At 41.2% G+C, this 22,223-nt stretch overlaps 1 protein-coding gene across 5 annotated transcripts in view; it reads left to right on the top strand.

The window, feature by feature from the left end:
- Positions 1-22,223, top strand: part of tns1b (tensin 1b) — a 173,071-nt gene that overhangs the window by 115,769 nt on the left and 35,079 nt on the right. For 3 of the 5 annotated variants that reach the window (XM_080478485.1, XM_080478487.1, XM_080478488.1), the window contains 11 exons: positions 1,142-1,191; positions 4,888-5,059; positions 6,462-6,512; positions 6,603-6,725; positions 8,318-8,382; positions 9,126-9,209; positions 9,695-9,958; positions 11,698-11,773; positions 15,905-16,034; positions 16,553-16,620; positions 16,954-17,083. In XM_080478485.1, coding sequence (XP_080334611.1) covers positions 1,142-1,191; positions 4,888-5,059; positions 6,462-6,512; positions 6,603-6,725; positions 8,318-8,382; positions 9,126-9,209; positions 9,695-9,958; positions 11,698-11,773; positions 15,905-16,034; positions 16,553-16,620; positions 16,954-17,083 — 1,213 coding nt within the window. The remainder of the gene's footprint in view (positions 1-1,141; positions 1,192-4,887; positions 5,060-6,461; positions 6,513-6,602; positions 6,726-8,317; positions 8,383-9,125; positions 9,210-9,694; positions 9,959-11,697; positions 11,774-15,904; positions 16,035-16,552; positions 16,621-16,953; positions 17,084-22,223) is intronic. The other 2 variants (XM_080478486.1, XM_080478489.1) reach the window with 1 other exon arrangement.

The following is a 22,223-nucleotide window of genomic DNA, read 5'->3' as shown; positions in this document are numbered from 1 at the left end:
TCCATTTCTAAGTGGTTTCAGTTTATTGGGTCAAGGACTGCACAATGCTACTTTATCAACATTGTCAGTAAACAAACTCCTCCTCCGGCTTTGGTAAACAAAAGTCTTATTCTTTCCCTACTATTTTTAATCCTTCAGGCGCTTTGCCAGCACCCACTGATCTACTGCTCGATCATGAGAAAAACGCTCCTCGGACATTTTACATGCAGATTGTGACGATTCAGGTCACCGCTCGCTGATGGAACTACACAGTGTGACATAGTGGCAGCTCTCTGAAAGCTAGGGTTACTAAGACGTTACTTTGTAAAGTATCACAGGTTCGGACAGATCTGGGGAAAACACTGCCATGTAATACTCTGCACCTTGATCATGGACTCAGGCTTGTGCTTAGGCAGGAATGTTGATGATATGTGATTATCGGTCACTGTGTATTTTGTGGTAATTATATTTTGATGGTGGTTCGTTTGCTATCTTGACCAGGTCTCAATTTTGGAAGACATCTCGTTTAACGGGACTTAAGATTTACCAGCTTTTCAGATACTTTGTGCTCGACAAAGGGCGCTGACGCTGTTGAGGGGGAAACCACAGTACACCTTCAGAGGTCTCAAGGATTCATTGCCATCACTGATCAGGACTGTTTGACCTAATCATATTTGGCTGGTGGTAGTAATGTTATGGCTCGGTTTAGACATGAACAATCAACTGGAAACGGTATTGTTTTGTGTTTTTGTCTTTGAAAGGTTTCATGTTTGACTCTGAAAATGACTGCCGTACACGTGGAAACAATGACAACACTGTAGTTTTCATGCAAGGCCACTAGTTGGTGCTGTCTGTTTGTAACATGCATATAGAGGACATTTAAACTTCTTTTAGCTGATCTTCGTAGTTGTGTAGGCCGTGTCTGGAAGAAACGTCTCCGCTGAATCAGATCTAAAACTTTCTGTCGGGCATATCTACAGGACTGTTTCCACGGAAATGGAGACCAGTGGTTGCACTTTTCAAAAAGTACCATTAACACACAGACAGAACAAAAGTTCATTGTCATGTAAACAGACCTACCAGATCCGGAATGTCAACAAAAATCTGTTACCATATTTTTCAAAATTGATCATTAAGATCCGTTTGTGTCTTTTGTTTGCAGGGTTCAACCAAATCCTCAAAGAGCATGGAGTCACGACGCAGACCATCAAGGTACATCTTCGTTTTCTACTTTCCTCTCCTGCTTCCAGTCCTTTGACTTTACATCGTCTCTTTATTCTTAATTAGATTTCTTTCGTTATTTGTCAGTTGTTTCCTCTTCTGGTTTTCCATAAAGGGCTTCAATCGGCCCACCGGACGGTTCTTGTTAAAGAGTTTGTTTTTCCCCCAGAAGTTCAAATGGATGATGAAGAAGGCGTAATCTTGGTGAAGCTTCTTTGACATGTTGTTGGAGATGTGGCGAATTAGGAAGTGAGAAGTTGATATGTAACATGACACCGAATGATTTTTTACCAGGGGACTGAGTGAAACAACATGGCCTGCTGTTGAACTGGACCTCTCACTGCTTTTTTGGACAAAAAGATATTCAGTGTCAGACCCCCCGTACAACCCCCAACCCCCCCCGACCCACCTCAGTCCTCAGAGAGTCACAGATGTCGGCGGTTGTGTAATAAATGTGTAAAACTTGACACCACAACAGTTCATGCTTGATGTGAGTTTGAGTGACAGTTTGGGATTCCACACAGCCAGTCAAAGACTTGATTCCATACAAAAAAAACCAAAAAAAACAGTTCAACATCTGGCACTTTGTCGCCTTTAAAAACACATGCAAAGTATGTGAGAGCGGATTTACTGCCGGGTTTCTGCTCGATTTCAATCCATAGAAATGAATAATCTCTTTATTTTGCGCCAGAGAGAATAGTCATATGCCAATTTACGGTGATGTAATACTCTGGCTAATTGGGTGAATTAAATCTGAGTGGAGCATTTAGAAAGGCTTATTTACATTCCTATAAAGACAGAAAAGCTTTTATCGATATTGAGGCTTTTCACCTCAAGTCATCCCTCAAAAAAACCTAATTAAATTGAACTTTTATGTCTTTTTTTTTAATGTCTGGTTATACATAACTGCACCACAAGAGGTGATTTAACAGCAGCAAATATGACTTCATGCTCTTCAGTTTCAGTGTAGTGCAGTTGAACAGCCACTGTGAGCTCTGTTAGTAGTAAGTAAGTAAGTAAATATGCTAAATGAATCCAAACTGTAGAGCTTCTTTTTTTACATTTCACTGGACACAAGTTGGCCGCACGGTGGTTGGCGCGCTCGCCTCACAGCAGGAAGGTCATTGGTTCAAATACCCTTCTGTGTGGAGTTTGCATGTTCTGTCTGTGCGTGGGTTTCTTCTGGGTTCGCGGTTTCCTCCCACAGTTCAAAAACATACATGTGAGGTTAGTTGGTGACACTAAATTGTCCCCAGGTTTGAATGTGAGTGTGTCTGATCGTCTGTCTCTGTGTGTTTGACCTGTGATGGACTGGTGACCTGTCCACGGTGTATCCTGCCCTCACCCATTGTAAGCTGGGATTGGCTCCAGAAAAAGGATGGATGGATTAATGGATTAATAGATGGATGATTGCCATTACTATGCTGTATTCAATAAAAAACGTTTATCTTCCTGGGCACCCGTCGCAGTGCTGTTTTCGGACATGGCCATTCTTACGAACAACACTCTCTTTATGGTCACATCATCATTCGTTTGTTGATTCTTGAATAGATTCCTCCACATCAAGAGTGAAACAAGTATTTTGCTGAAGTCATACCCCTATACCCGTTCAATCTGGACTCTTCAATCAGCACTTGAGAGAGAACATGTATTTACCAATCGAAGTGACAGGTCTGATAATAATCCCGGGTCAAGCGGTGCATTCAGTATTTTAAATGGAAGAAACCCAAGAAACGGTTGTTGACTTTTATTACAGATTCATATATAGCAGGATTTTTTTTTTTATGGCCCAGTGTCTCAGGTTTCCTGATAAAACATTCCCAACTTCTTCGCTGCCGCTTGTCCAAAAAAATGAGATCACCGCAGTGCTGAAATTGAGCGTGTAGAGATAATGCGTCATTCGTCACATGCGAAGTGCAGAAAAGGAGCAATCGCTTCATCTTCACAGCCGATGAGATGCAGGTTGGCAGTCGGCCGGCCGGCTCATGCTGGCAGAGCTGGAGGAGAACCAAACCACAGCTCTCATGTTGGCCGAGGCTTCCCCGACAGGCATGTATATGAGATGGAGAGGCAGGCGGGGAGCGAAAAGAAACACCAGGGAAAGCGGAATGCTGTAAAAGTACGAGAGGAGAAGCCACTGCTACAAGAGTTTTTGCAAGGTCCGAACATAGAAAGATAGAATCTTAAGAAAACGTCTAAGATAACACATCTGTCACAGCACAGTAGAGTCATGTGTGACATATCAATTTCTCCTGTATCGCTGGTGATGAATAATTTCCAGTAAGCGATGTTCTAAGTGGGTCCAGATGTTCCTCTCGGAGCAGGTTGCAGTTTGTGTAAGTAAAGCCGGGGCCGTCCTCTCTCCCAGACATATGAGCAATTTCCTCAGAGGCCACTTTCAGCTGACAAATGTGGGAAATATGCTGCAGTCTGCAGCTCCAGACACCTCGCACTTCACCTCTTCATCGGACGTCACCTGAAATGAGCCGCTCTTGTAGAGGCGAAGGAGTTGTTGTTGTCGCCCTTTGACAGTTGGAGAAAGAACGTGAAAGAAAAGCTAAATTTAAGTGTTTTGAGAGATTGAGTCACTGCAACAGTATAGGGTCAAGGGGTCTATATGCCAGGCTGTGACTAAACATCTTGACCTGTTTGCTGCATGATATTTGAGGATATTTGATTATGGTCTGACCTCGGCACTGCCAGAGAACAAGGTCAAAAAGATATGATTCCACAAATTTTGGCTCCAAAAAATAAAAAGAGCATTTCCATCATGAACTTAAGACTTTTTTTTAACGTTATCGCATCATATTTGCATGTTTACATCATATTGTGTAGCCTTAGTAGAAAAAAAATCCAGCCACCAATCAAATATCCAGACAGTACCTTTAAGGATCAATGCACAATGACCAAACAAAAGGATAGAACTTTTCACATCATTGCCAATAAAAATATGTAGCTCTTATCCTTCTGTAGTTTGATCATCAGTCCCAGCCGCGGCGCAGTACTGTGCGGAGAGCAAACACTTGGAGGCCCGCCGGGTTTCAGTGATGTAAGAGCAGATCTGGTATTTCTGTGGTGTGTTGGCTTCTCCATATTAGGATATTCGTTCCCTTTTGGATCGCAGAAAGATTTCTGCTTCCAAATGAATCTGGATTACAGTTTTGCAGGGTCATGGACATCTAGGAAAAAAAATTAAAAAAAGAGAGAAAAACTAAATAAGCAGCCACATATTTTCAAGCTTTTGCCTTTTATATGTGTTCTTTGTTGGATGTGGAACTATTCTATGTCAGAAAAGGACTGCTTCCATGTTGGATCAGTGGACTGTGTGGTGTTGAAAAGACGTTTTATTCACCAGGGATACATTTTGTACCAAACACAATCCAGCAAGCTGATACACGGTACAACTATCAGAAGTGTTATTAGTTACACATTGCAACTGTGCTAACAAACAATTTTCAATCCTTTGTGCAGCCTTGTTCATAACAGTTAATTTCATCCATCCTGTTAAACAGAAGCACATGTGTATAAACCGCATGCTGCTTTACTTCTGGGTATTAAACCTCTTCAAACGTCCATCTCTCATGGTCCACATGTCTTGTGGAACAGCTGATATTTAAAAGGGTATGCAGTGGTTTGGATGTGGGAATCACCTGCGTGCTCTCTCTCCCTCTCTCTTTCTCTCTGTAGGAGTGTGAGTCTGCTGCAGGCGCTGGAGGAGAGCTACGAGCTGGACCTGATCTACATCACCGAGCGGATCATCTCCGTCTCCTTCCCCAGCAGCGTGGAGGAGCAGAGCTACGCCGCCAACCTGAGGGAGGTGGCCTCCATGCTGCGCTCCAAACATGGACACAACTACCTGGTATCTACCTCAGGTCACACACAACATCTCACTGGAAACATGTACGATGACATACTGCTATCCTTACAGTTATTCTTAACCCGCTCCGGCACAACTAAGTTCACCCCGAGGCACAGAAAGGAAAAAGACAAACGTTAATTCTCAGGAGGACCGAGACACAAACCAAACACTGAACACGTCTTACTTGTTCTGTGGGCCAGGCTTGGTTGTTATTGTGTTTTAATTTATCTTTTTATGTATTTGTTGTCCTTTTGTGGTTGTTTTTTTAATTCAAGTACATTGTCTTGGCATGTCCTTGTGGTTATTGTCTTGCTGTGATCAGCCTGTGTTGTTTTGTCTTTATTGTCTTTTCCATGTCATGTTATTTCGCCAATATGTTCCATGGTCAAGAGTTGTGAGCGAAAGACGCATACCTAGAAAGATCATTTATCTGTCTATGACAAAAGGTTGTTTCTTGTTTTGTTGTTTTAAAACGACTATGACTCACTTTGTAACTGCACAAACCCACTTGTAAGCCTCCCAAGAGTTAAATCTATTTTAATACACTGAGTCAAAACAGTTCACTAATGACTCAATGCCGTGTGGTTATTGTGACACTAGAGTCAGAAGCTAATAATCTATATTAATTAAAAGCTTCGTGAAACTGAACACAAGAACCAACATGAATGTTCTGGCATGACGTGGATATTTAATGCAGTGATGGAGTGAGGCTTATATTGGAGAAAATACTGAGCTACTGGGATGTAGGTAGAGAACTTCAGCTCTCATTTACAATATTTTCAAGGGAAAACTGGAACTTTTCTGTGTCCATTTACATGACAACGGCACTCGGAGCCACTGAAAACGCCTCCCAAGGTGAAACTTTTCTCTCATGCTGCTACTGTGTATTTGCTATAGTAAGTAGTTCTTCTCCACATGCTCAGTAGATGGACAATAACAACGTTTGCTTTCAGAGTGTCATGACTCCCAGTCCAGATTCTCCGGGGACTTTTATAATTGCGAGTCACCGTAGTAACAATCCAACTTAATCTTCTGTCCATACGAATGTCCATCGACTCACCATCGATTATTTCTATAGCGTAGAAATCTGTTCGCATGTGTATGTGGTTTCACGACAAAAACAAACAACAGCACCCACTAGTGGCCCTACATTAAAACTACATTGTTTTTAATGTTCCTGCCATTCGTTTCCAAAAGGTTGCCATGTAACGTTTTCTGAAAAGAACATTTTCACTTGAAATGTTGTATAAATGGGGTCTTAATATATCTATTCTTTATGTTAGAAAGTACCAGAGTAATTATATTAGTACTACTGCAGTGGTTTCCCACTGGTTTCCACATTTAGAGGGACACCGTTTCAAATAAAACCATGATGAATTACTCAAACGTTTGTCTTCTTCAGCTCTTCAACCTGAGTGAGAAGCGTTACGACATCAGCCAGCTGAATCCAAAGGTAGGACCCTCGGTTCGATTCCTCTCCACCTCGTGTTGAACCTCCACCGATCTGAACCACAGCCTCTCTCCGTCTCCGTCTCCGTCTCAGGTGTTGGACTTCGGCTGGCCCGACCACCACGCTCCGGCTCTGGACAAAATCTGCAGCATCTGCAAGGCTATGGACACGTGGCTGAGCGCCGACAGTCACAACGTGGTGGTCATACACAACAAGGTCTGTGGGCAGTAGGTGGCGCTCTAAGATCCCGCCGTCATAACTTCTTTGGTTCACTCACATCTTTTCCCTGGATTGAGCAACACTTCACCACGTCAGCTTCTTTTGTGGCCGGGCATCTGGCCTCTCAGCACGCTGACACACACCATAAAGAGGAGATCTAAATACAACTATAAGAGCCAGAATCCTGAATGTAATACCTAATCATTTTCATGTTAGTCTTCCTCCTCCTGTTTTGCAACACAGGAATTAACCGTGAGATCTCCAAAAGCCCTGCGCCTCTTCCCCAGATGTTCCCACAGTGAAGTTACAAACAAGTCGGCTGCTATAACAACGGCTGCTTTTCTCTCTCTCTCTCTTTTTTTTTTTTTTACAATGCGAGTTGAGTAACACAGCCCGATGAGTGAGTGCTTGGAAGTTTGTGGTGGTCACTAAGGAAGCGAGGCCGTGTTGGGTTTCCACACAGCTCACCACTGCTCAAACACCGGCGTGTTTTTAATGCCGAGCACATCGACTGACCTGTTTTTACTTTCATTTTCAGGCAAAACATTTAAAGCACGAGTTATCAGATAACACTTTTTCTTGTTTTTTTTAATTGTTATGAGTCACGAGAAGGACAAAATGCATCGCCTTTTGGATAAATACACGTTAGTTTTGCAGGACACTGTCACCATGTGGGATTAGGATGAAAAAACTGAAATAATATAGTTCTCTTGAAAGACATCTAAAGTGAATTTTAGCCTATTTATACACTTATTTAAGACAAAAGATTTAAGTATAATGTAATTTTGCTCCGTTTTACACTACAACGGTTTTTCAAAATAATCAAGTTTCAAGTTTATTTGTACATCAGAAACACAAGGAAATTCTTTTTTTTCCTGTTCACAGAGTATCAACATACAAATAGTACATAAAAAAACTGACAATGCACAATATGTAAACATGTGGATGTATATTAATACAACAGGAGTTTCTAAATCTTACATTGTAGCTGTGAACGCCCCATGGTGCTGGTGGGGAGCTCTGTTGTGGCATATGGCATGTAAATAACATTAGATTAGATAACATAAAACTTTATTCATCCCACATAGTGAAATTCAGTTTCCACAGCAGCTCCACACTGCACAAACATGAAAAAAATGAGAATTAAAGACAGTTAGTACTTTAGTATTTACAGCATTTAGTTGTGATCTTTCAGATTGAGTCTAAAAAGTCACAAAAATATATTTTTTATTAGAAGTCACCATTTCTAAATACTTCATAACAATCTTCAAGCTGTTCTTATATATATTGTTTTGTTCGGTGAACACATACAGTGAATGAACAGTGTCTCATTGAGACAAAACAAACTGGTTTATGACGTACTTATGTGAGTACTCAGTTTCAGAAAGTACCCAAATGTACTTTACTTATGTACTTTCTGTGAAGATGCACTAATCTTCACCTTCACTTCACTTCACAAACATGTCTTTCTCCATCAAAAACTCCACAAAATGATTGTTTGAGGCTCCGACTAGAGAACGAAATATTCATAAAGCTCATCCTCTGCTTGTTTTTCTACGGTGTTTGTGACTCCTCTTGGATCTCCGCAGGGCAACAGGGGCAGAACGGGAGTGGTGGTGGCGGCCTACATGCACTACAGCAACATATCTGCCAGGTGAGTGAAATCACATGGTTCAGTCTACACAGTGGTAAAGGAGGATAATACAACATGAGGAAAGGAGGATTGAGGAGAGAAAACAAGTTAATCCAGGAGGAGGAGGAGGAGGAGGAGGAAGGTGGAACATGAGACTGACTCTTCAACAACACCTTTATCTGAGGAAATTCTTCATATTGTAATTTTGAGCAACGATGAGTTAATTATCTCAGCGTCATAAGACTCAGATTAGACGTAACCTGCTTTCTTCTGCTTTTTATTGGATTGGCTTCCACATGAGATGAAACAGAGGAACACATGACTCCCTGTTGTTTTTGAAAACGGCAAAGGCACTCCTGTCCGCATTAAAAAGAAAAGCAGGCTTTCTTTTCTATTTGTTTGGACTTGTGTTGGCATGGTGACCTGTTGTGTGAGGATGCAGATGTGTTTTTATATAGATGTCATGTCTCTCTAATCAATAGTTTTATGTGCTTTCCCAAAGCATAGAGGCAAAAGATATTGGCGTTCACATCGGTATTTGATCATTTTCAATTAGAAATGTGATGTTTTGTCAAAATCATACCCAAGCAGCACATACTTCAATAATTTTATGTCTGCTGTCTCTTATTGTTCAACTACATGACCACAGAAATATTGGAATTGCTTTGAAAATGTGCACAGTGAAGATATCACATTTAAGAATACATGTTTGTAAGAGTAATATTTGCCTTCCTTCTGACTAACCACCGTTGTTTGTCGTACAGTGCTGACCAGGCTCTGGACCGCTTCGCCATGAAACGATTCTACGAAGACAAAGTGCTTCCTGTGGGTCAGCCGTCCCAGAAAAGGTAAGTCTTCTTCTTCTTCTTCTTCTTCTGGGTTAACGGGGAAATGTCAGCCCTCCCTCGCTCCTTTTTCACTGTTTGACTGAACCCCTCTTTCAAAGACAAAATCTGCAATTTAACCCCAAACTGAAACACCCGAGTGCTGCTGGAGTTGATTTTATGGCCACCAGGGGGCAGTAAATAAAACCGTAAAAACATTTAAACATGTTATCACCTTTCGCAGTCAGAACTTGTTTATATAATACCTGCTGAGACACTCATGCACTGACCAAGAATAACTTTAATCTGGAGTTACCTTTCATGCCACATGGGGAATTAAAGTCGATTTTTCTTTGTTATTTTAGAAGTTTTAATATCCGGAAATTCCAGAATACGAGTCGATAGCTAATAAATACTCAACATGTACTAAATTGAAATGTAAAATAAAGTTGAAGAAGTCAGGCATTTCAACCTTCAGTTCTTCCGAACGTTGTGTCTTCCGCCGTCAGGTACGTGGAGTACTTCAGCGGCCTGCTCTCCGGACACATCAAGATCAACAACAAGCCCCTGTTCCTCCACCATGTCATCATGCACGGCATCCCCAACTTCGAGTCCAAGGGAGGTGAGTGTCGCACACGTCCCTCAGTGCACAGCATGCGTTCATACAGCTTATCTTTAGCTTTGCATGACTCTTTTCAAAACCGTGTTCCAGGTTGTCGCCCCTTTCTCAAGATCTACCAGGCCATGCAGCCCGTCTACACATCTGGGATATAGTAAGTCTTAAAGCACACTCAAATGCTTTTACAAGATTCCTGGGATAGTGAGCTCATAATGGCCCAATAATAAAAAACCCTGATTTTCATTTATAGCCTCTCCCTGAACTCCTTTCTCCTTCAGAAAATATACGTACACATCACCCAGCCCGTGAGTTTGGCTCACGCTCTTGTATTTACCTTGCCTCCACAGACTATCGTTTCCGTCCTCACGATCCCGTAATCACATCTCGTGTTATTTGTGACAGGAAAGCCAATGAAAAATCTGTGTGGATGCCTGCAGGGGTTTCCTGCCAGAGGACAGGACCCCGCTGGCTTCCAGAGCCAGACAGGAAACAATGCATTCTCCGGCTTTATGTTGTTTAGGAAGAACAGGGGCGGTTACAGAGGAGGGCAGGAGTGAGCTCCTTACTGCCCCCAAATGGCTGACCCAGGCATGCACATTACACTGAAGCTCCTTACTGAACAATCATCATTGCCACTGTTTGCGTTGGTCATTAATTTCCATAGAGGATGAAACTTGGCCGAGTCCAACTTAGTTATTACTTCTGACATTAAAGATATAATTCATTTGTGTTAGTTTAATTCCTCACTGACAACTTAAAAACATTATTCAATGTGTTAACATTGACATATTAACACATTTTAAAAGTATGAAAACATATCAAAGGGGGGGCTTCAAGGGTTTTTGACAGTTTAATCATCTCAACCATATTTTTATTGTATTTCTAAAGATTCAGTGTTCCGTACAGAAAGTGACATGCTAATTTTTCTTGTTTTTCTGCGATATATTTAAACATTAAATTTGTTGCCACTGTATTTACATATATTCCGTTGCATTTTCTTCTAAATATGCCGGTCACTATATGACAATAACATTCTGCTACAACAGCAGAGGAAACCTCTATTACTACAAAATTGAAGTGAATATTAATGAAATCTTCATGTAAAAAAATATCTTTCTTTAATTTATATCCCCAAACATTTAAAAGAAAATACTCGCACGCATGTTTGTGGAAATATTATTGTTGTTTCCCTCACTTATTTATGAATTGTTAGCTTTATTGTTGCTTTTATTTTTCATGTTTTGGTCTTCACCAAATGCTAAAGCTTGCTCGCTAACTGCTAAAGCTAGATATCTGACTGCTGTGTTCATTTCTTTTCTTCATGTCAGGCACTAAGGATAAGGAGATTTTTTCATGAAAGAAAAAGCTGACGTACAAAACCATTCGAAGTATCACAGTGACAGATTTTAAGATGCTACATCATGCTAGACGATAGCCAACATGCTGCATCAGTTGGCGTCTCACTACAGGCTGACTGTGTTAAAGTGTTGATTCTCATAAAAGTGAACATACTAAAAAAAAAACACACACGCACACACACAGTAACCGAGTGTGTGCACAACACTTTCCAGACTGTCAACCCCCTGAAAAGCTTCAAATCACCTTCTCCCCCACTTTCCCTCACATGCTCCCCATTAGCACGCCGCTCGCTTTGATCCCGCTCCTCCAGTCAGACAATCATGTCGACACTAATACCCGAAATTAGCCCAACGGTGCAGCGCGGTTCTGCTCTTCAGCGGCCACTGTGAGAGCTAATAAGGGGGTGGTTTAGCAGATCATATGTGCACAGACATGGAAGAGAAGCACTGATGCAGTGGAGCCATGCCGGATTTACCGTGTGATTATGTAGACACATCTGAGATCTCACACGTCGTGTTTTTGAACTCTTTGCAGCAACGTTCAGGGCGACAGCCAGACCAGCATCTGTATCACCATTGAGCCTGGACTTCTTCTGAAAGGAGACATACTGGTGAGAAACACACAGGTTGCGCTACATCATATTAATACATAAAAAACACAGAATATAGATAAAAATATAGGTTTCAAAGTCATGAAAGCTTTGTAGAAATGCTTCTGACTACTCTGCTGAAAGGTTAAACATATAACACATCAGAATTCAGAGCCAGAAATATTACGCCATTTGTGTTTCATGTACAAGATGTAACCGTCATACACCAACCCTCCACTAGTCGGGGCTGGAGAGTCATCAAACAGCAGTCCACCTCCTCGCTAGCAGTTTCTGACTAAACAGCGATTTTACAACTTGGAAAATGAAGAAATATCCAACAGGATTTTTCACAATGTTCTATCTAAATGAAGTTAGCTTGCACGCTAGAAGCGCAACAAACCAGGTAATTAGCCTACAACAAACGTCTGCTGCTAGCGGTGCTAGCTAGCTCTGTTCAGGCACGTTTAACAATATTTTAAGATCTCGACATCACCATGATGTTCCCACACACTTTATTAAACTATAATCACACTGTCCAAACAAATTTTAGAATTTTGGACATTTTTCATCTAACCATGAATACGATTCAGCGATTTCGGCTATTTTCAGTCAATACTTATATTACAATATTTCCAGTGCACATCGACTAAGTTTTTCTGACAGAAATTGACCACACATGTATTACTTGCAGAGTGAAGCAGTGAGCTGCTGCTGCTGGAAACACGAGTATCAAGTAGAATCGCTGCCCATCAAGTGCAGCAGCCAGTAAATTAGGGCTTAGTTGTGCATTTGCAAGAACTTTTTGTTGCCGAATTAGTAACGCTCAGCATCCATTTGGCAAAGGTAGAACTGGCTGCAGATTATACTTTTATTTTCAAAAAGTCTCTAAGTCGAAGGCATTCCTTTCCCGAGGAATACTGTAGCTGTGGGTATTCTTATTTGTGTCACAGGGAAAGTTTATTAGCAAAAAGATCGGAATTTGTGCCTATTGAATTCTAAATTTTTACTAATATACGATTTCTTTTCAGAGGTTGTTCACGTCCATGTTAAGTGTAACTGACATCAGGCTCCAGTGTCCTGATGTGATCCTCGTGCACAGAAGAAATATGACTGCGTAACTTAGAAACAATATTGGACATGTATCTGATTTAGAACCACATTTTAACCAAACACTTAGCTGTTGGGGCAAAATTCAAATTTTACGCCCACAAACTGTTTAGGCTCGGCCCAAAACATCCTGATCAGAACCCGAAGTAGTTTAGTCTTTTTCACATGGTTTCAGGAATACAGCTGGAGTGCCGGGAAGAAGTCGCTGTATTCATGCTACTCAGGCTTGGTAAAGAAAGAAACCGCCCGCTCTGCATTTTGCCACTGGGTTCAGTACGTGCGAGGCTCCATAACGGGGAATGTTTATCGTCCAGAGAGAAGGACTACATGTCACATCCTGATTAGCGTGCCAGCGATAGCAGCTGCAGCAACACACATTAGTTTCTTTATTGCTTCATCACAATGAGGGTAATCCTGTTGATTTTTACAGTCTGATATGAGCTGTGTACTCCAGGCATGTGCATGTTTATAGTGAAGAACAAGAGGGAAGACAGTTGGACCGGTTCCTATTCCTCAGTTTATAGACCCTCATTAGCACACAATACGTTGCTGGAAACTATGATGTCGAAACGTCTGTGGATTTCCTGTCCAACAGTGTTTGAGGATACACAAGGTACCACTTTAACATGACATAGTTCTTTATTGCCGCGCTGCGTAACAATTATAGAGTTTAATTGATATGCGAGAGGTATTTTTAAATGTTCCATACCAGCATTTTAAACTGAGAGGAATGATTTTGCATTAAATAGCACCTGTGAGCTCCACATGTGAAAGAAGTGCTAACATCAGCTGTAGGTCTCATCCTTTATTTAAGACAGACTAATGGATTGTGCAGGATGCATTCTCCGATGGATGCATTTCAAAGTGTGGCTAATTGGTCGATGGCGAGGCGAAAAAAATATAAAAATGGAAAGGAAAATATTTATATAGATGTTATAAATTAGGTTGTTTTTTTTAAATCTCAGTTGTTTTAAGTCTAATTTTGGTTCATGTTGGTTTTATTATAAAACTTCATATGGTGCCATTTCAAACTGGGCAGACCGTAAAGCAAGTCAGGAACCTAAAAGGATTGTTTCAGTAAAATTTTTATGGCTTTGTATTCTTTGGGTGGGAGGATTGCTAATGTGTATGACAGTAAAGTGAAGCTTAGCTTTGTTTGAAGCAGGGTGTCAAATATACGGCTGGTGGGCCAAAACAAGGCCAGCCGAGGGTCTAATCTGACCTCGCAAAGAGTAAAACTACAAAGACATTAACGTTTTCAATATGAATCACAGTTGTTTCTTATTGATTAAGAAAAAACTTCAGTATTGTGACTTTCAAAAGAAATGAAGCACACATTTTTTTTTATCTAAATCCATCTTTCATCAAGGGGCATCAGTAAAAAGTAGCATAATGTTAAAATTTAACCATTGTTCGGTTTCATGGCAATATTCTGAATTAAAAGTTTAGTTGTGTTTCAGGTGTAAGTGCTCAGGACCGTTTGAAACTTTTTGAAAACATTGGGGAGAGAAACTAAACCTTTTGGAAACCCCTACGACTCCGTCTCCATAGAAACAGGGGAAAATGCAAGTTTTCTGAAACTCTGCTACTGTGCATGGGCACCACGGCCTCAGTAAATAGTTTTTTTCCACATGCTCAGTAGCTGGGTAAAATAAAGTTGGCTAACAACAATGGTAGCGTCTATTGTCATGACTCCCAGTTCATATTCTTGATTTGGGAAAAGCAGATTTACATGGAAATGACAACGTTCAATCACAGCTGGTATAAATTAGAGAAAAGAGAATGTCTGCTGTTATTTGGAGTAAACATTCTAAACTTAAATGTTTTTATATTTCATAAATTATTCAGTGATTTTTTTCCGACCCCATCAATTTGTTGACACTTCATAAACTCGGCACATGATTTGTTTATGGATCATTCAACTCACAAAAACCAGTAGAAACATGTCGGGTGAAGCTGAAAGCTTGTTCAAAAGTATTCCAAGCCAGATTCAGTAGTTTCTAAAAGCCTCAGATCACCTTCGCTAAGACTTTACACATTTTTCACATGTGGATTTGGACGCCTATTTTTGTTTTTTTTTCCCTGGCAGATTATCTCAAGCTTTGATTGGACGTGAAACGTTTGCATGTTGCCATCCTCAGGTGTTTTGGGTCTGAACCAGGACCTCGGCTGGAACAGTCGGACACTTGTCCCGCGCTCACTCGAGCGTGGTCTCAGTGTTACGTTCTGCCTCAGGTGGCTGCGCCCTGGAGCAGGTTCCTTCAAAGGCCTCTTTGTTTTTGGATGCATCCGTTCTCCTTTTGGTTCTGACTGCATGCTGTTGTCACTGAGACGCACCCAATAAGCACAACCCTCTTCAGAGGTGTTTGGACTTTAGCCTAAAGCAGAGAACTAGCAGTACGGCCGTAATATATACTTCTTCTGCACATGCAGTAGTAGATGGACAAAAACCCTACTTTCTCTACTTATAAACTGTAGGAATCAGACAGTTTGTACTTACCCATTTTCCTGTCTTTCTTGAACTCTGGGTTCTCAAATATAAACTTGTGAAAGAAACCATAAAAACCTTCAAAATTCCCAATTTTCTTTAAACAGTTGGTGTTTTTCTTTTTTTTCTTTTTTACACAGTTTCTCAGTTTCTTCCAGCTTTTATAGTCCACTTGTGAGCGCTGCAAGTTGTTAAGGCTTAGGTAAATGTTCCTCTTATGACAGTAAATGTGAGGTTCTTGTCATAAAAACAAAATGAAACTGATCCAAACTGCCCATCAGGCGGTTTTAGTTCTTCTCTTAAAGCTGTTTTTGTTGGGACAACCAGTTTATGCGGAGGCCTTACATTACAGTGGGTATATTGTATAAAATCTGTCTGTTTGTACCGTAGTTTGATGACTTCTCCAGGTGCAAACAGCTCAACCGACACAGGGTTTCCACAGTGTTGTCCAGTATCTGGAGCTTCTCCAGGCCTCTTCTGTGACAGTCCCTCCTCTCCTTGAGTTCTGTGGACGCCTTGATGATTCTCATGTGTTGGTATTTTTCCCACCCTTCCAGCTGAAGTGCTACCACAAGCGTTATCACAGTCCGTGCCGAGATGTGATTTTCCGGGTGCAGTTTCACACCTGCGCCGTTCACGACCTGGGAATCGTCTTCGGCAAAGATGAGCTGGATGAGACATTCAAAGGTAACAGTGGTGGGATGGAAGCACTTCCTCTGGACCTCAAATATTTGCTCTTTCTATAACATTTGCATCCAATCGTTACACGCTTACATGCAGCCCTTTTCTTTTTCCTGCTCAGTCCAAGGTCGAGTTGTGAAAGGTCTTAATCCATTTTGGTTCCGTTCATTAATCTTTGATCCAATCACCCGTCTACTACAGGTTTACTAAAGACGATCACTTGTGAAAGCAGGGTTTTATTTTTAGTTTAGATGTTTTAATTAACCTAAAATCTGTAGCTTCTTTGAGGAAATGGGAACACCTCGAGAAAACCGATCAGCCACATGGAACCTGCCAAATACACACAGAAAGACTTCAGTCAATCCCAGGTCGTATTTCTACAAGGACAAAACACTAACCACTACGTCACAGTGCTGCACTGGGTCATTAAACCAACCAGGACATTATTAAAAATTCAAAAAGACCTATCACTGACCTACCATTGAATTTAAAGCAAACACTCTTTGTTTCTTTTCTTTTTGCAGATGACCGGTTTCCAGAATATGGAAAAGTTGAGTTTATTTTCTCCTTTGGACCAGAGAAAATACATGGTAAGGATCAATGAGCTGGGATTTTGGCTATGTTGCATTGTTTTATAGACTAGTGTTGCATTCAAGACCACCTAACCCAAGACCAAGACAAGAACAATACCTTGAAAATGCGGTCCCGACTCTTTAGTACTACAACATAAAGACACAAAATGACGATTATTAGGCGGATTCACAGTTTATGTTGAGATCAAACAGTCTTACTATGATTAAACTCATTGAAACTAGGTTTTTTTGGGGGGGAGAAATTCATGGATTCTTACAGTAGGAATAGCGTGTTTCATTCCAGCGACGTAAAGACATTCACGTTTTCTGCTCTGCCTCTTTGTACTTCTGGTCAAGGTATGGATCAGCTGGAGAACGGCCCGAGCGTCTCGGTGGACTACAATACGCAAGACCCCCTAATCCGCTGGGACTCGTATGAAAACTTCAATCAGGGCTGCGAGGACGCCACAGATGGAGAAAATGGTAGGATTTACGGGGTACAGCCGTGTGCACGCACACACTTACTGAGCTGCAGTAAGTTAGCTGCAGTGTTGCGTCTTCTAAAGCTGGCAAGCAGTTAATGTCATTTTGGTTCCATCCTATCAAGAATCACATGAAAAGGTTTTTTTCTTTTTTCCCATTTTGATCAGAATCACTGGTATCACTAGTAGTTCTTGTTCAAAATATATGCCTTTTTTTTTTTTTTTTTTTTAAACAAATACAAACTATGAAACAAATCCTATCCGATCAGAATATTTATTAAAGTGCCCAGAGGTTTTTTATAAGATTGTTTCACAGAACTTGACACTCAAAACAAAGCCTCAATAGAAACATCCAGCCTACCTGTTTTAAAGCACGGTGGGAGTATCATCATGCAGGAGGGCTGCTTTGCTGAAGTTAAAGTCTTTGAGCTTTGGGAGTTGTACCTCAAAATATCAGTGCCCTTTCTGCTTTTGGACCAAATTTTAACCAGACAATATTGCACCATGTTTGTTATTTTTCCATTTCCTTTCACCATATATCCAGCTGCAGTTCGTTGACTTTGTTGTTTTTAGTAATTGTTCCTTCATTGTTGCGTTTCTGACTTTTGGCCTGTTGCCTCCAGGTCCGTGATGTTGAAACAATGAAGCATTCATGGTTTGCTTTCCACACAGTCTCATACTGTCGAGCTCCATCTGTTGGATCAAATATGTTGACATGGAAACAGAATTAATAGCAGTTCACTGATTATTTTGTAACATGTATTGATGGAACGTTGCTGTATCGATCCCATAACATTCTGGTCCATTTTTTGGGATTTGCATTTCCTTAAAACAATCAGGTGGGCCAGTAATTTTGACCAGCGCTGTCCACGTCTAATAAGGCTGAAGTGAAAGCCCCGCTGTACAAAAACGTTACGTAAACTCTACATGTGACTGTGGACATGCATTTTAACGTGGTTGAGCACTATTTTAGTCTGTTCTTTCCTTTTTCACGCCCTCTCTCTCTCTCTCTCTCTCTCTCTCCCTCTCACACACACACACACACACACGCACGCACGCACGCACGCACGCACGCACGCACGCACGCACGCACGCACGCACGCACGCACGCACACACACGCACACATCATTGCGCTACCCTGACCTCCACTACAAGGCTGCTATTGTCTGTCTGCGTGACACACAGCACACATTCAGATCCTCCCTTAATGGAGTTTAAAGACTTGTTTCACACTTTTATCTCTTTAAAACTCCCACATGACGGGGTCAAACTGAGGTCAGCTTTAAGTTCAAACTGATGTCTGGTTGCTCTCACGGCCAACACACAGAATCACATATGTATACATACACACATTCTCATTTTGTAACCGAACACATTTCAAAAAGAAAACCACAGTGTTTTATGGATTTCCAAATTTTGCTTGTTTTCAATGGTTGTACTTTTTGGGATGCCAAATGCACCGTGGGACCAGTGGGCTGCTTCCTACACCACCCTAACAAAAAAAAATCCATCTGTTAAACACAATGAGCATTAGCAGTAGGACCTGGGATTGCACTTGGTTTAAGGCCTGCATTGTGTTTGAGCCTGTATTTTACAGACGATTCCTTGCTATTACTGACGTTTCAGTTCACACTGAAAACGACTGCATTAAGAGTTCTTGATGGAGTCGTTACGTTTCTACCGGTGCATGTCCAGTATATGAGACAGCTTCAAAGGCTACACGGAGGATCTGGAGGATTTTACTCTCGGCCATGCTCCATGCTAAAGACTTTCACAGCTCACCCTTATTTGGGACTTGGTGCAACAATGTGCAACAGTCCTTTGTGAACAGACACAATCCTTAAACTGCCACAAATCACCAGCACAAGCTCAGCTGTTAAGTTCCTGTTAAATTGAGTTTACACGTGCTTTAGAAGTCACACTGTCTGCTTTAAAACCCCAATAATCCCCCAGGTTTTTAACAGCATCATGATTGGAGTTCCTGTTTCAAAGTTAACATCGCTGAACAAAAATACAAATGCAACACTTTTGTTTTTGCTCCCATTTTTTGTGAGCTGAACTCAAAGATCTCTTTTTACACAAATGGCCTGTTTCTCTGAAACAGTGTCACACATTTGTCTAAATGTGTTAGTGAGCCCTCCTCAGAGCAGAACGGTTGCGCAGGTGAGCCATAATAAAAGGCTAGGGGGTTAAAACTGTAGATTAAATTTGCTCATGTGGAATTGTTGGCTTTTCTCCTGTATAAGTGCCTGGAAATTACTTTGTTGTAGTTGGCGCTATAGAAATAAAATAAAATTTTATTGAATTATTCCAAGCAGCCATATACTTAAATTGATTGTATCCTTGTACTGTATGTTTTGAGGAGCCGAATCATTTCAAGTGCATAATGCCTGCTAACTGCTAAAGTAGCATTACAGAGCGAGTGATACGTGCAGACGTCTAGACGATGTGCGAAGTGTCACGTGTGATTTAAAAGGAGGGTTTCCCAAAATAATGCACACACCTTCTTGAGGAGCACTGCATGCCGGGTGTTTGATGTCCTCGATTCCCCCCTGTGTGTTTTTTATTGGGCTCCCAAATAGCCAAAGGTCAGAGGTTACTTGGCTTCCTTCTATCGGTGCCCATAAAGCGTCCCCGGCAGCATGCAGCGGCGGCGGCGGCTTGAAATAGGCCCCGCTGAAATAGAACAGGTGTAAGTCTCCTCTCTTTCTGTCTCGCTGAAGGTGTGTGTGTGTGTGTGTGTGTGTGTGTGTGTGTGTGTGTGTGTGTGTGTGTGTGTGTGTGTGTGTGTGTGTGTGTGTGTGTGTGTGTGTGTGTGTGTGTGTGTGTGTGTGTGTGTGTGTGTGTGTGTGTGTGGATGATGATGATGATGATGATGATGGTTTCCCCACATCTGAGTTAATAATCTCTCTCTGTAGCGCTCACATGATAGACGCAATCAAATGTGTTCATGCCAAATAGAAAAGAAATGCAGCTCCGATCTGGAGCTCTTTTGGGTTCCCTGAAGACTCCGGGTGGTCGATGAGTCTTCGGATGTCTCTTCATCGGTGCCACGGCTTGCTGAGGGCGTGCATTCAGACTCTGTGCATTTTAAAAAGCCTCTGCGTGGAAAAGACGCACAGCGTTTCCAGTAAACTGGAGTCTTTCCACTGTTGTTTGGCTTCACACTTGTTGGCACTGAAAAGGCAGTTGGTTCCACTGACAGGCTGGACAGGATGTAGATCTTTCCAAGTGTTAGCCAGAAACAAAAGGCGTTGTTGTTGTTGCAGTGTGCACCGACTCGCCGCTTATCAAGGCATTGCACAACCTGATGAATTACAGGAACGACGCCGGGCACAGTGGCATCCGTGCGGTCGTTACTTTACAAAGACCAATGTTTGATTTTATTGTGTTTATCCGTCAGAAACTGCTGCTACTGTGGGTTAGTTTTAATGTGGGTCATGACTGCACCTTGCTTAACCTTAAATATACCCAATAAATCATATTCAATGCTTCCACGACTCAAATAAACACTTCACAAACGTTTAGCCCTTTTAAGTATCTATATCTTTTTTGCATTTCCAAAATGCTCTAATACTCTGAAATATATTGTATATATTGATGTCATCATATAAACCATTATGATGAAAAGCTCCAATACATGAACTTAAATGGCAACTTTACCCAAAATAATAACCGTTTTACAAGGTCTCGTACTGTACAGTTTCTCAAATTTTAAGGCGAAATGACCCCCTTAAAAAGAATAATGCTCCCCTCATCCTAAAATTTATTGTCATGTCATAAACACATGGAAAGGCTTATTTAGTTTCCTTTACTTTCGCTGGTGCCACTGACTTGACTCACCAGCTGAACTTGTGGTTTCAGTTTTTACAGTTTCGCTTCACAGTAACTGTCAAGTGGCTATACTGTTGCACTGAGCTGATATTTGCTGTCATTTTTAGTCCGAAGGCAGTACAATTAAAAAATGCACAGCTATTTGAGAGATATCAAGAGCAGAAAGAGGTGTGATACAAGAGTAAGTAACGTTGTAGCCTTTTGATTTGAATGGAATTTATCATCTCACGTCAAAGAAAGAGGACAATTATGCCACATTAAAGCCCGCAGATCATTAGAACCAGGATTCTTATGATGGAAAATCACTATTTTCAAGCTTTCCTTTAAAAGATATACAAAGAGACATTGAATGAATCATTTTGTAGTCCATGTTTGAATGAATAAATCTCTAAAAACTGTTTTTAATTCCCAAGCCTATCATTCCCTTTTCGCTATTATTGTCTCACTTGCTCTTTCCCAGGAGGTCAACGCGAGCGATGACCTTTTGAGTTGTAATATTGAATGAGAAGATATTGATTTGTTAAATTAACAGCTGTTTGGAATTCATTTCTGCTGGATCGCTGAGTTTTAGTAAGACGGTACCGAGACCGACGCTAATAGATGAAATCTAGCTGCCTTGTACATGAATTAGCATCAGCAGCAAAGGCATATGCTGGAGATGAGTTTGTTCAAACATGCTGAACGCGGCAGATGTTGAACTTGTGGACATTTCTCTGGAGGGCATATCGTTGGAACGGCACCAATTTTATTTAACATTGCGTACAATGATGTTGAATTAAATGTAGACTTTTTTTTTTTTTTGGAGTAATTAAACAACTAAAACAAAGGGAAACAATACAAGCTGTACAGCAATATATAACTCATATTGTCAACTTGCACATGGAGAATATTATACTGACATTTAATAGTCAGGCCCACTCAATTTCAAACTGCGCTGCTCTATATTGTTTTTGTTACATTGGGAAGTGTTGATGGCCAAAGTTAATGTATGTGAACGGGGATCACAGATGCATCGTGACAGGGCAACACAGTCTGAGTGGACAGAAACGTTAGTTTCTGATGCAAACTTGGTAGAAATCATCTGACCCTTTTTATGTCATAAATGTGTTGAGTTTGAGACTTTAATTCCTAACCAGTCAGGTCATGCTCAGTGTGCGAAGTTTTATTACCGTTGCCTCGTTCCTTCGGGCTTCATGATCCCTCATTAGCTCATTCATTAGGAGTCTGGCTGCTGCTGACCGCTGACGTCTGACCCAGTGTAAGGCAACACTTCAGCTCATACATTTATGGAAACGCTGCTGCATTT

The sequence above is a fragment of the Lipophrys pholis genome (assembly GCF_963383615.2).
Source record: "Lipophrys pholis genome assembly, chromosome: 13".
Taxonomy (NCBI): domain Eukaryota; kingdom Metazoa; phylum Chordata; class Actinopteri; order Blenniiformes; family Blenniidae; genus Lipophrys; species Lipophrys pholis.
The sequence above is the reverse complement of the archived record's forward strand: the minus strand, read 5'-3'. Positions and strand labels throughout refer to the sequence as shown.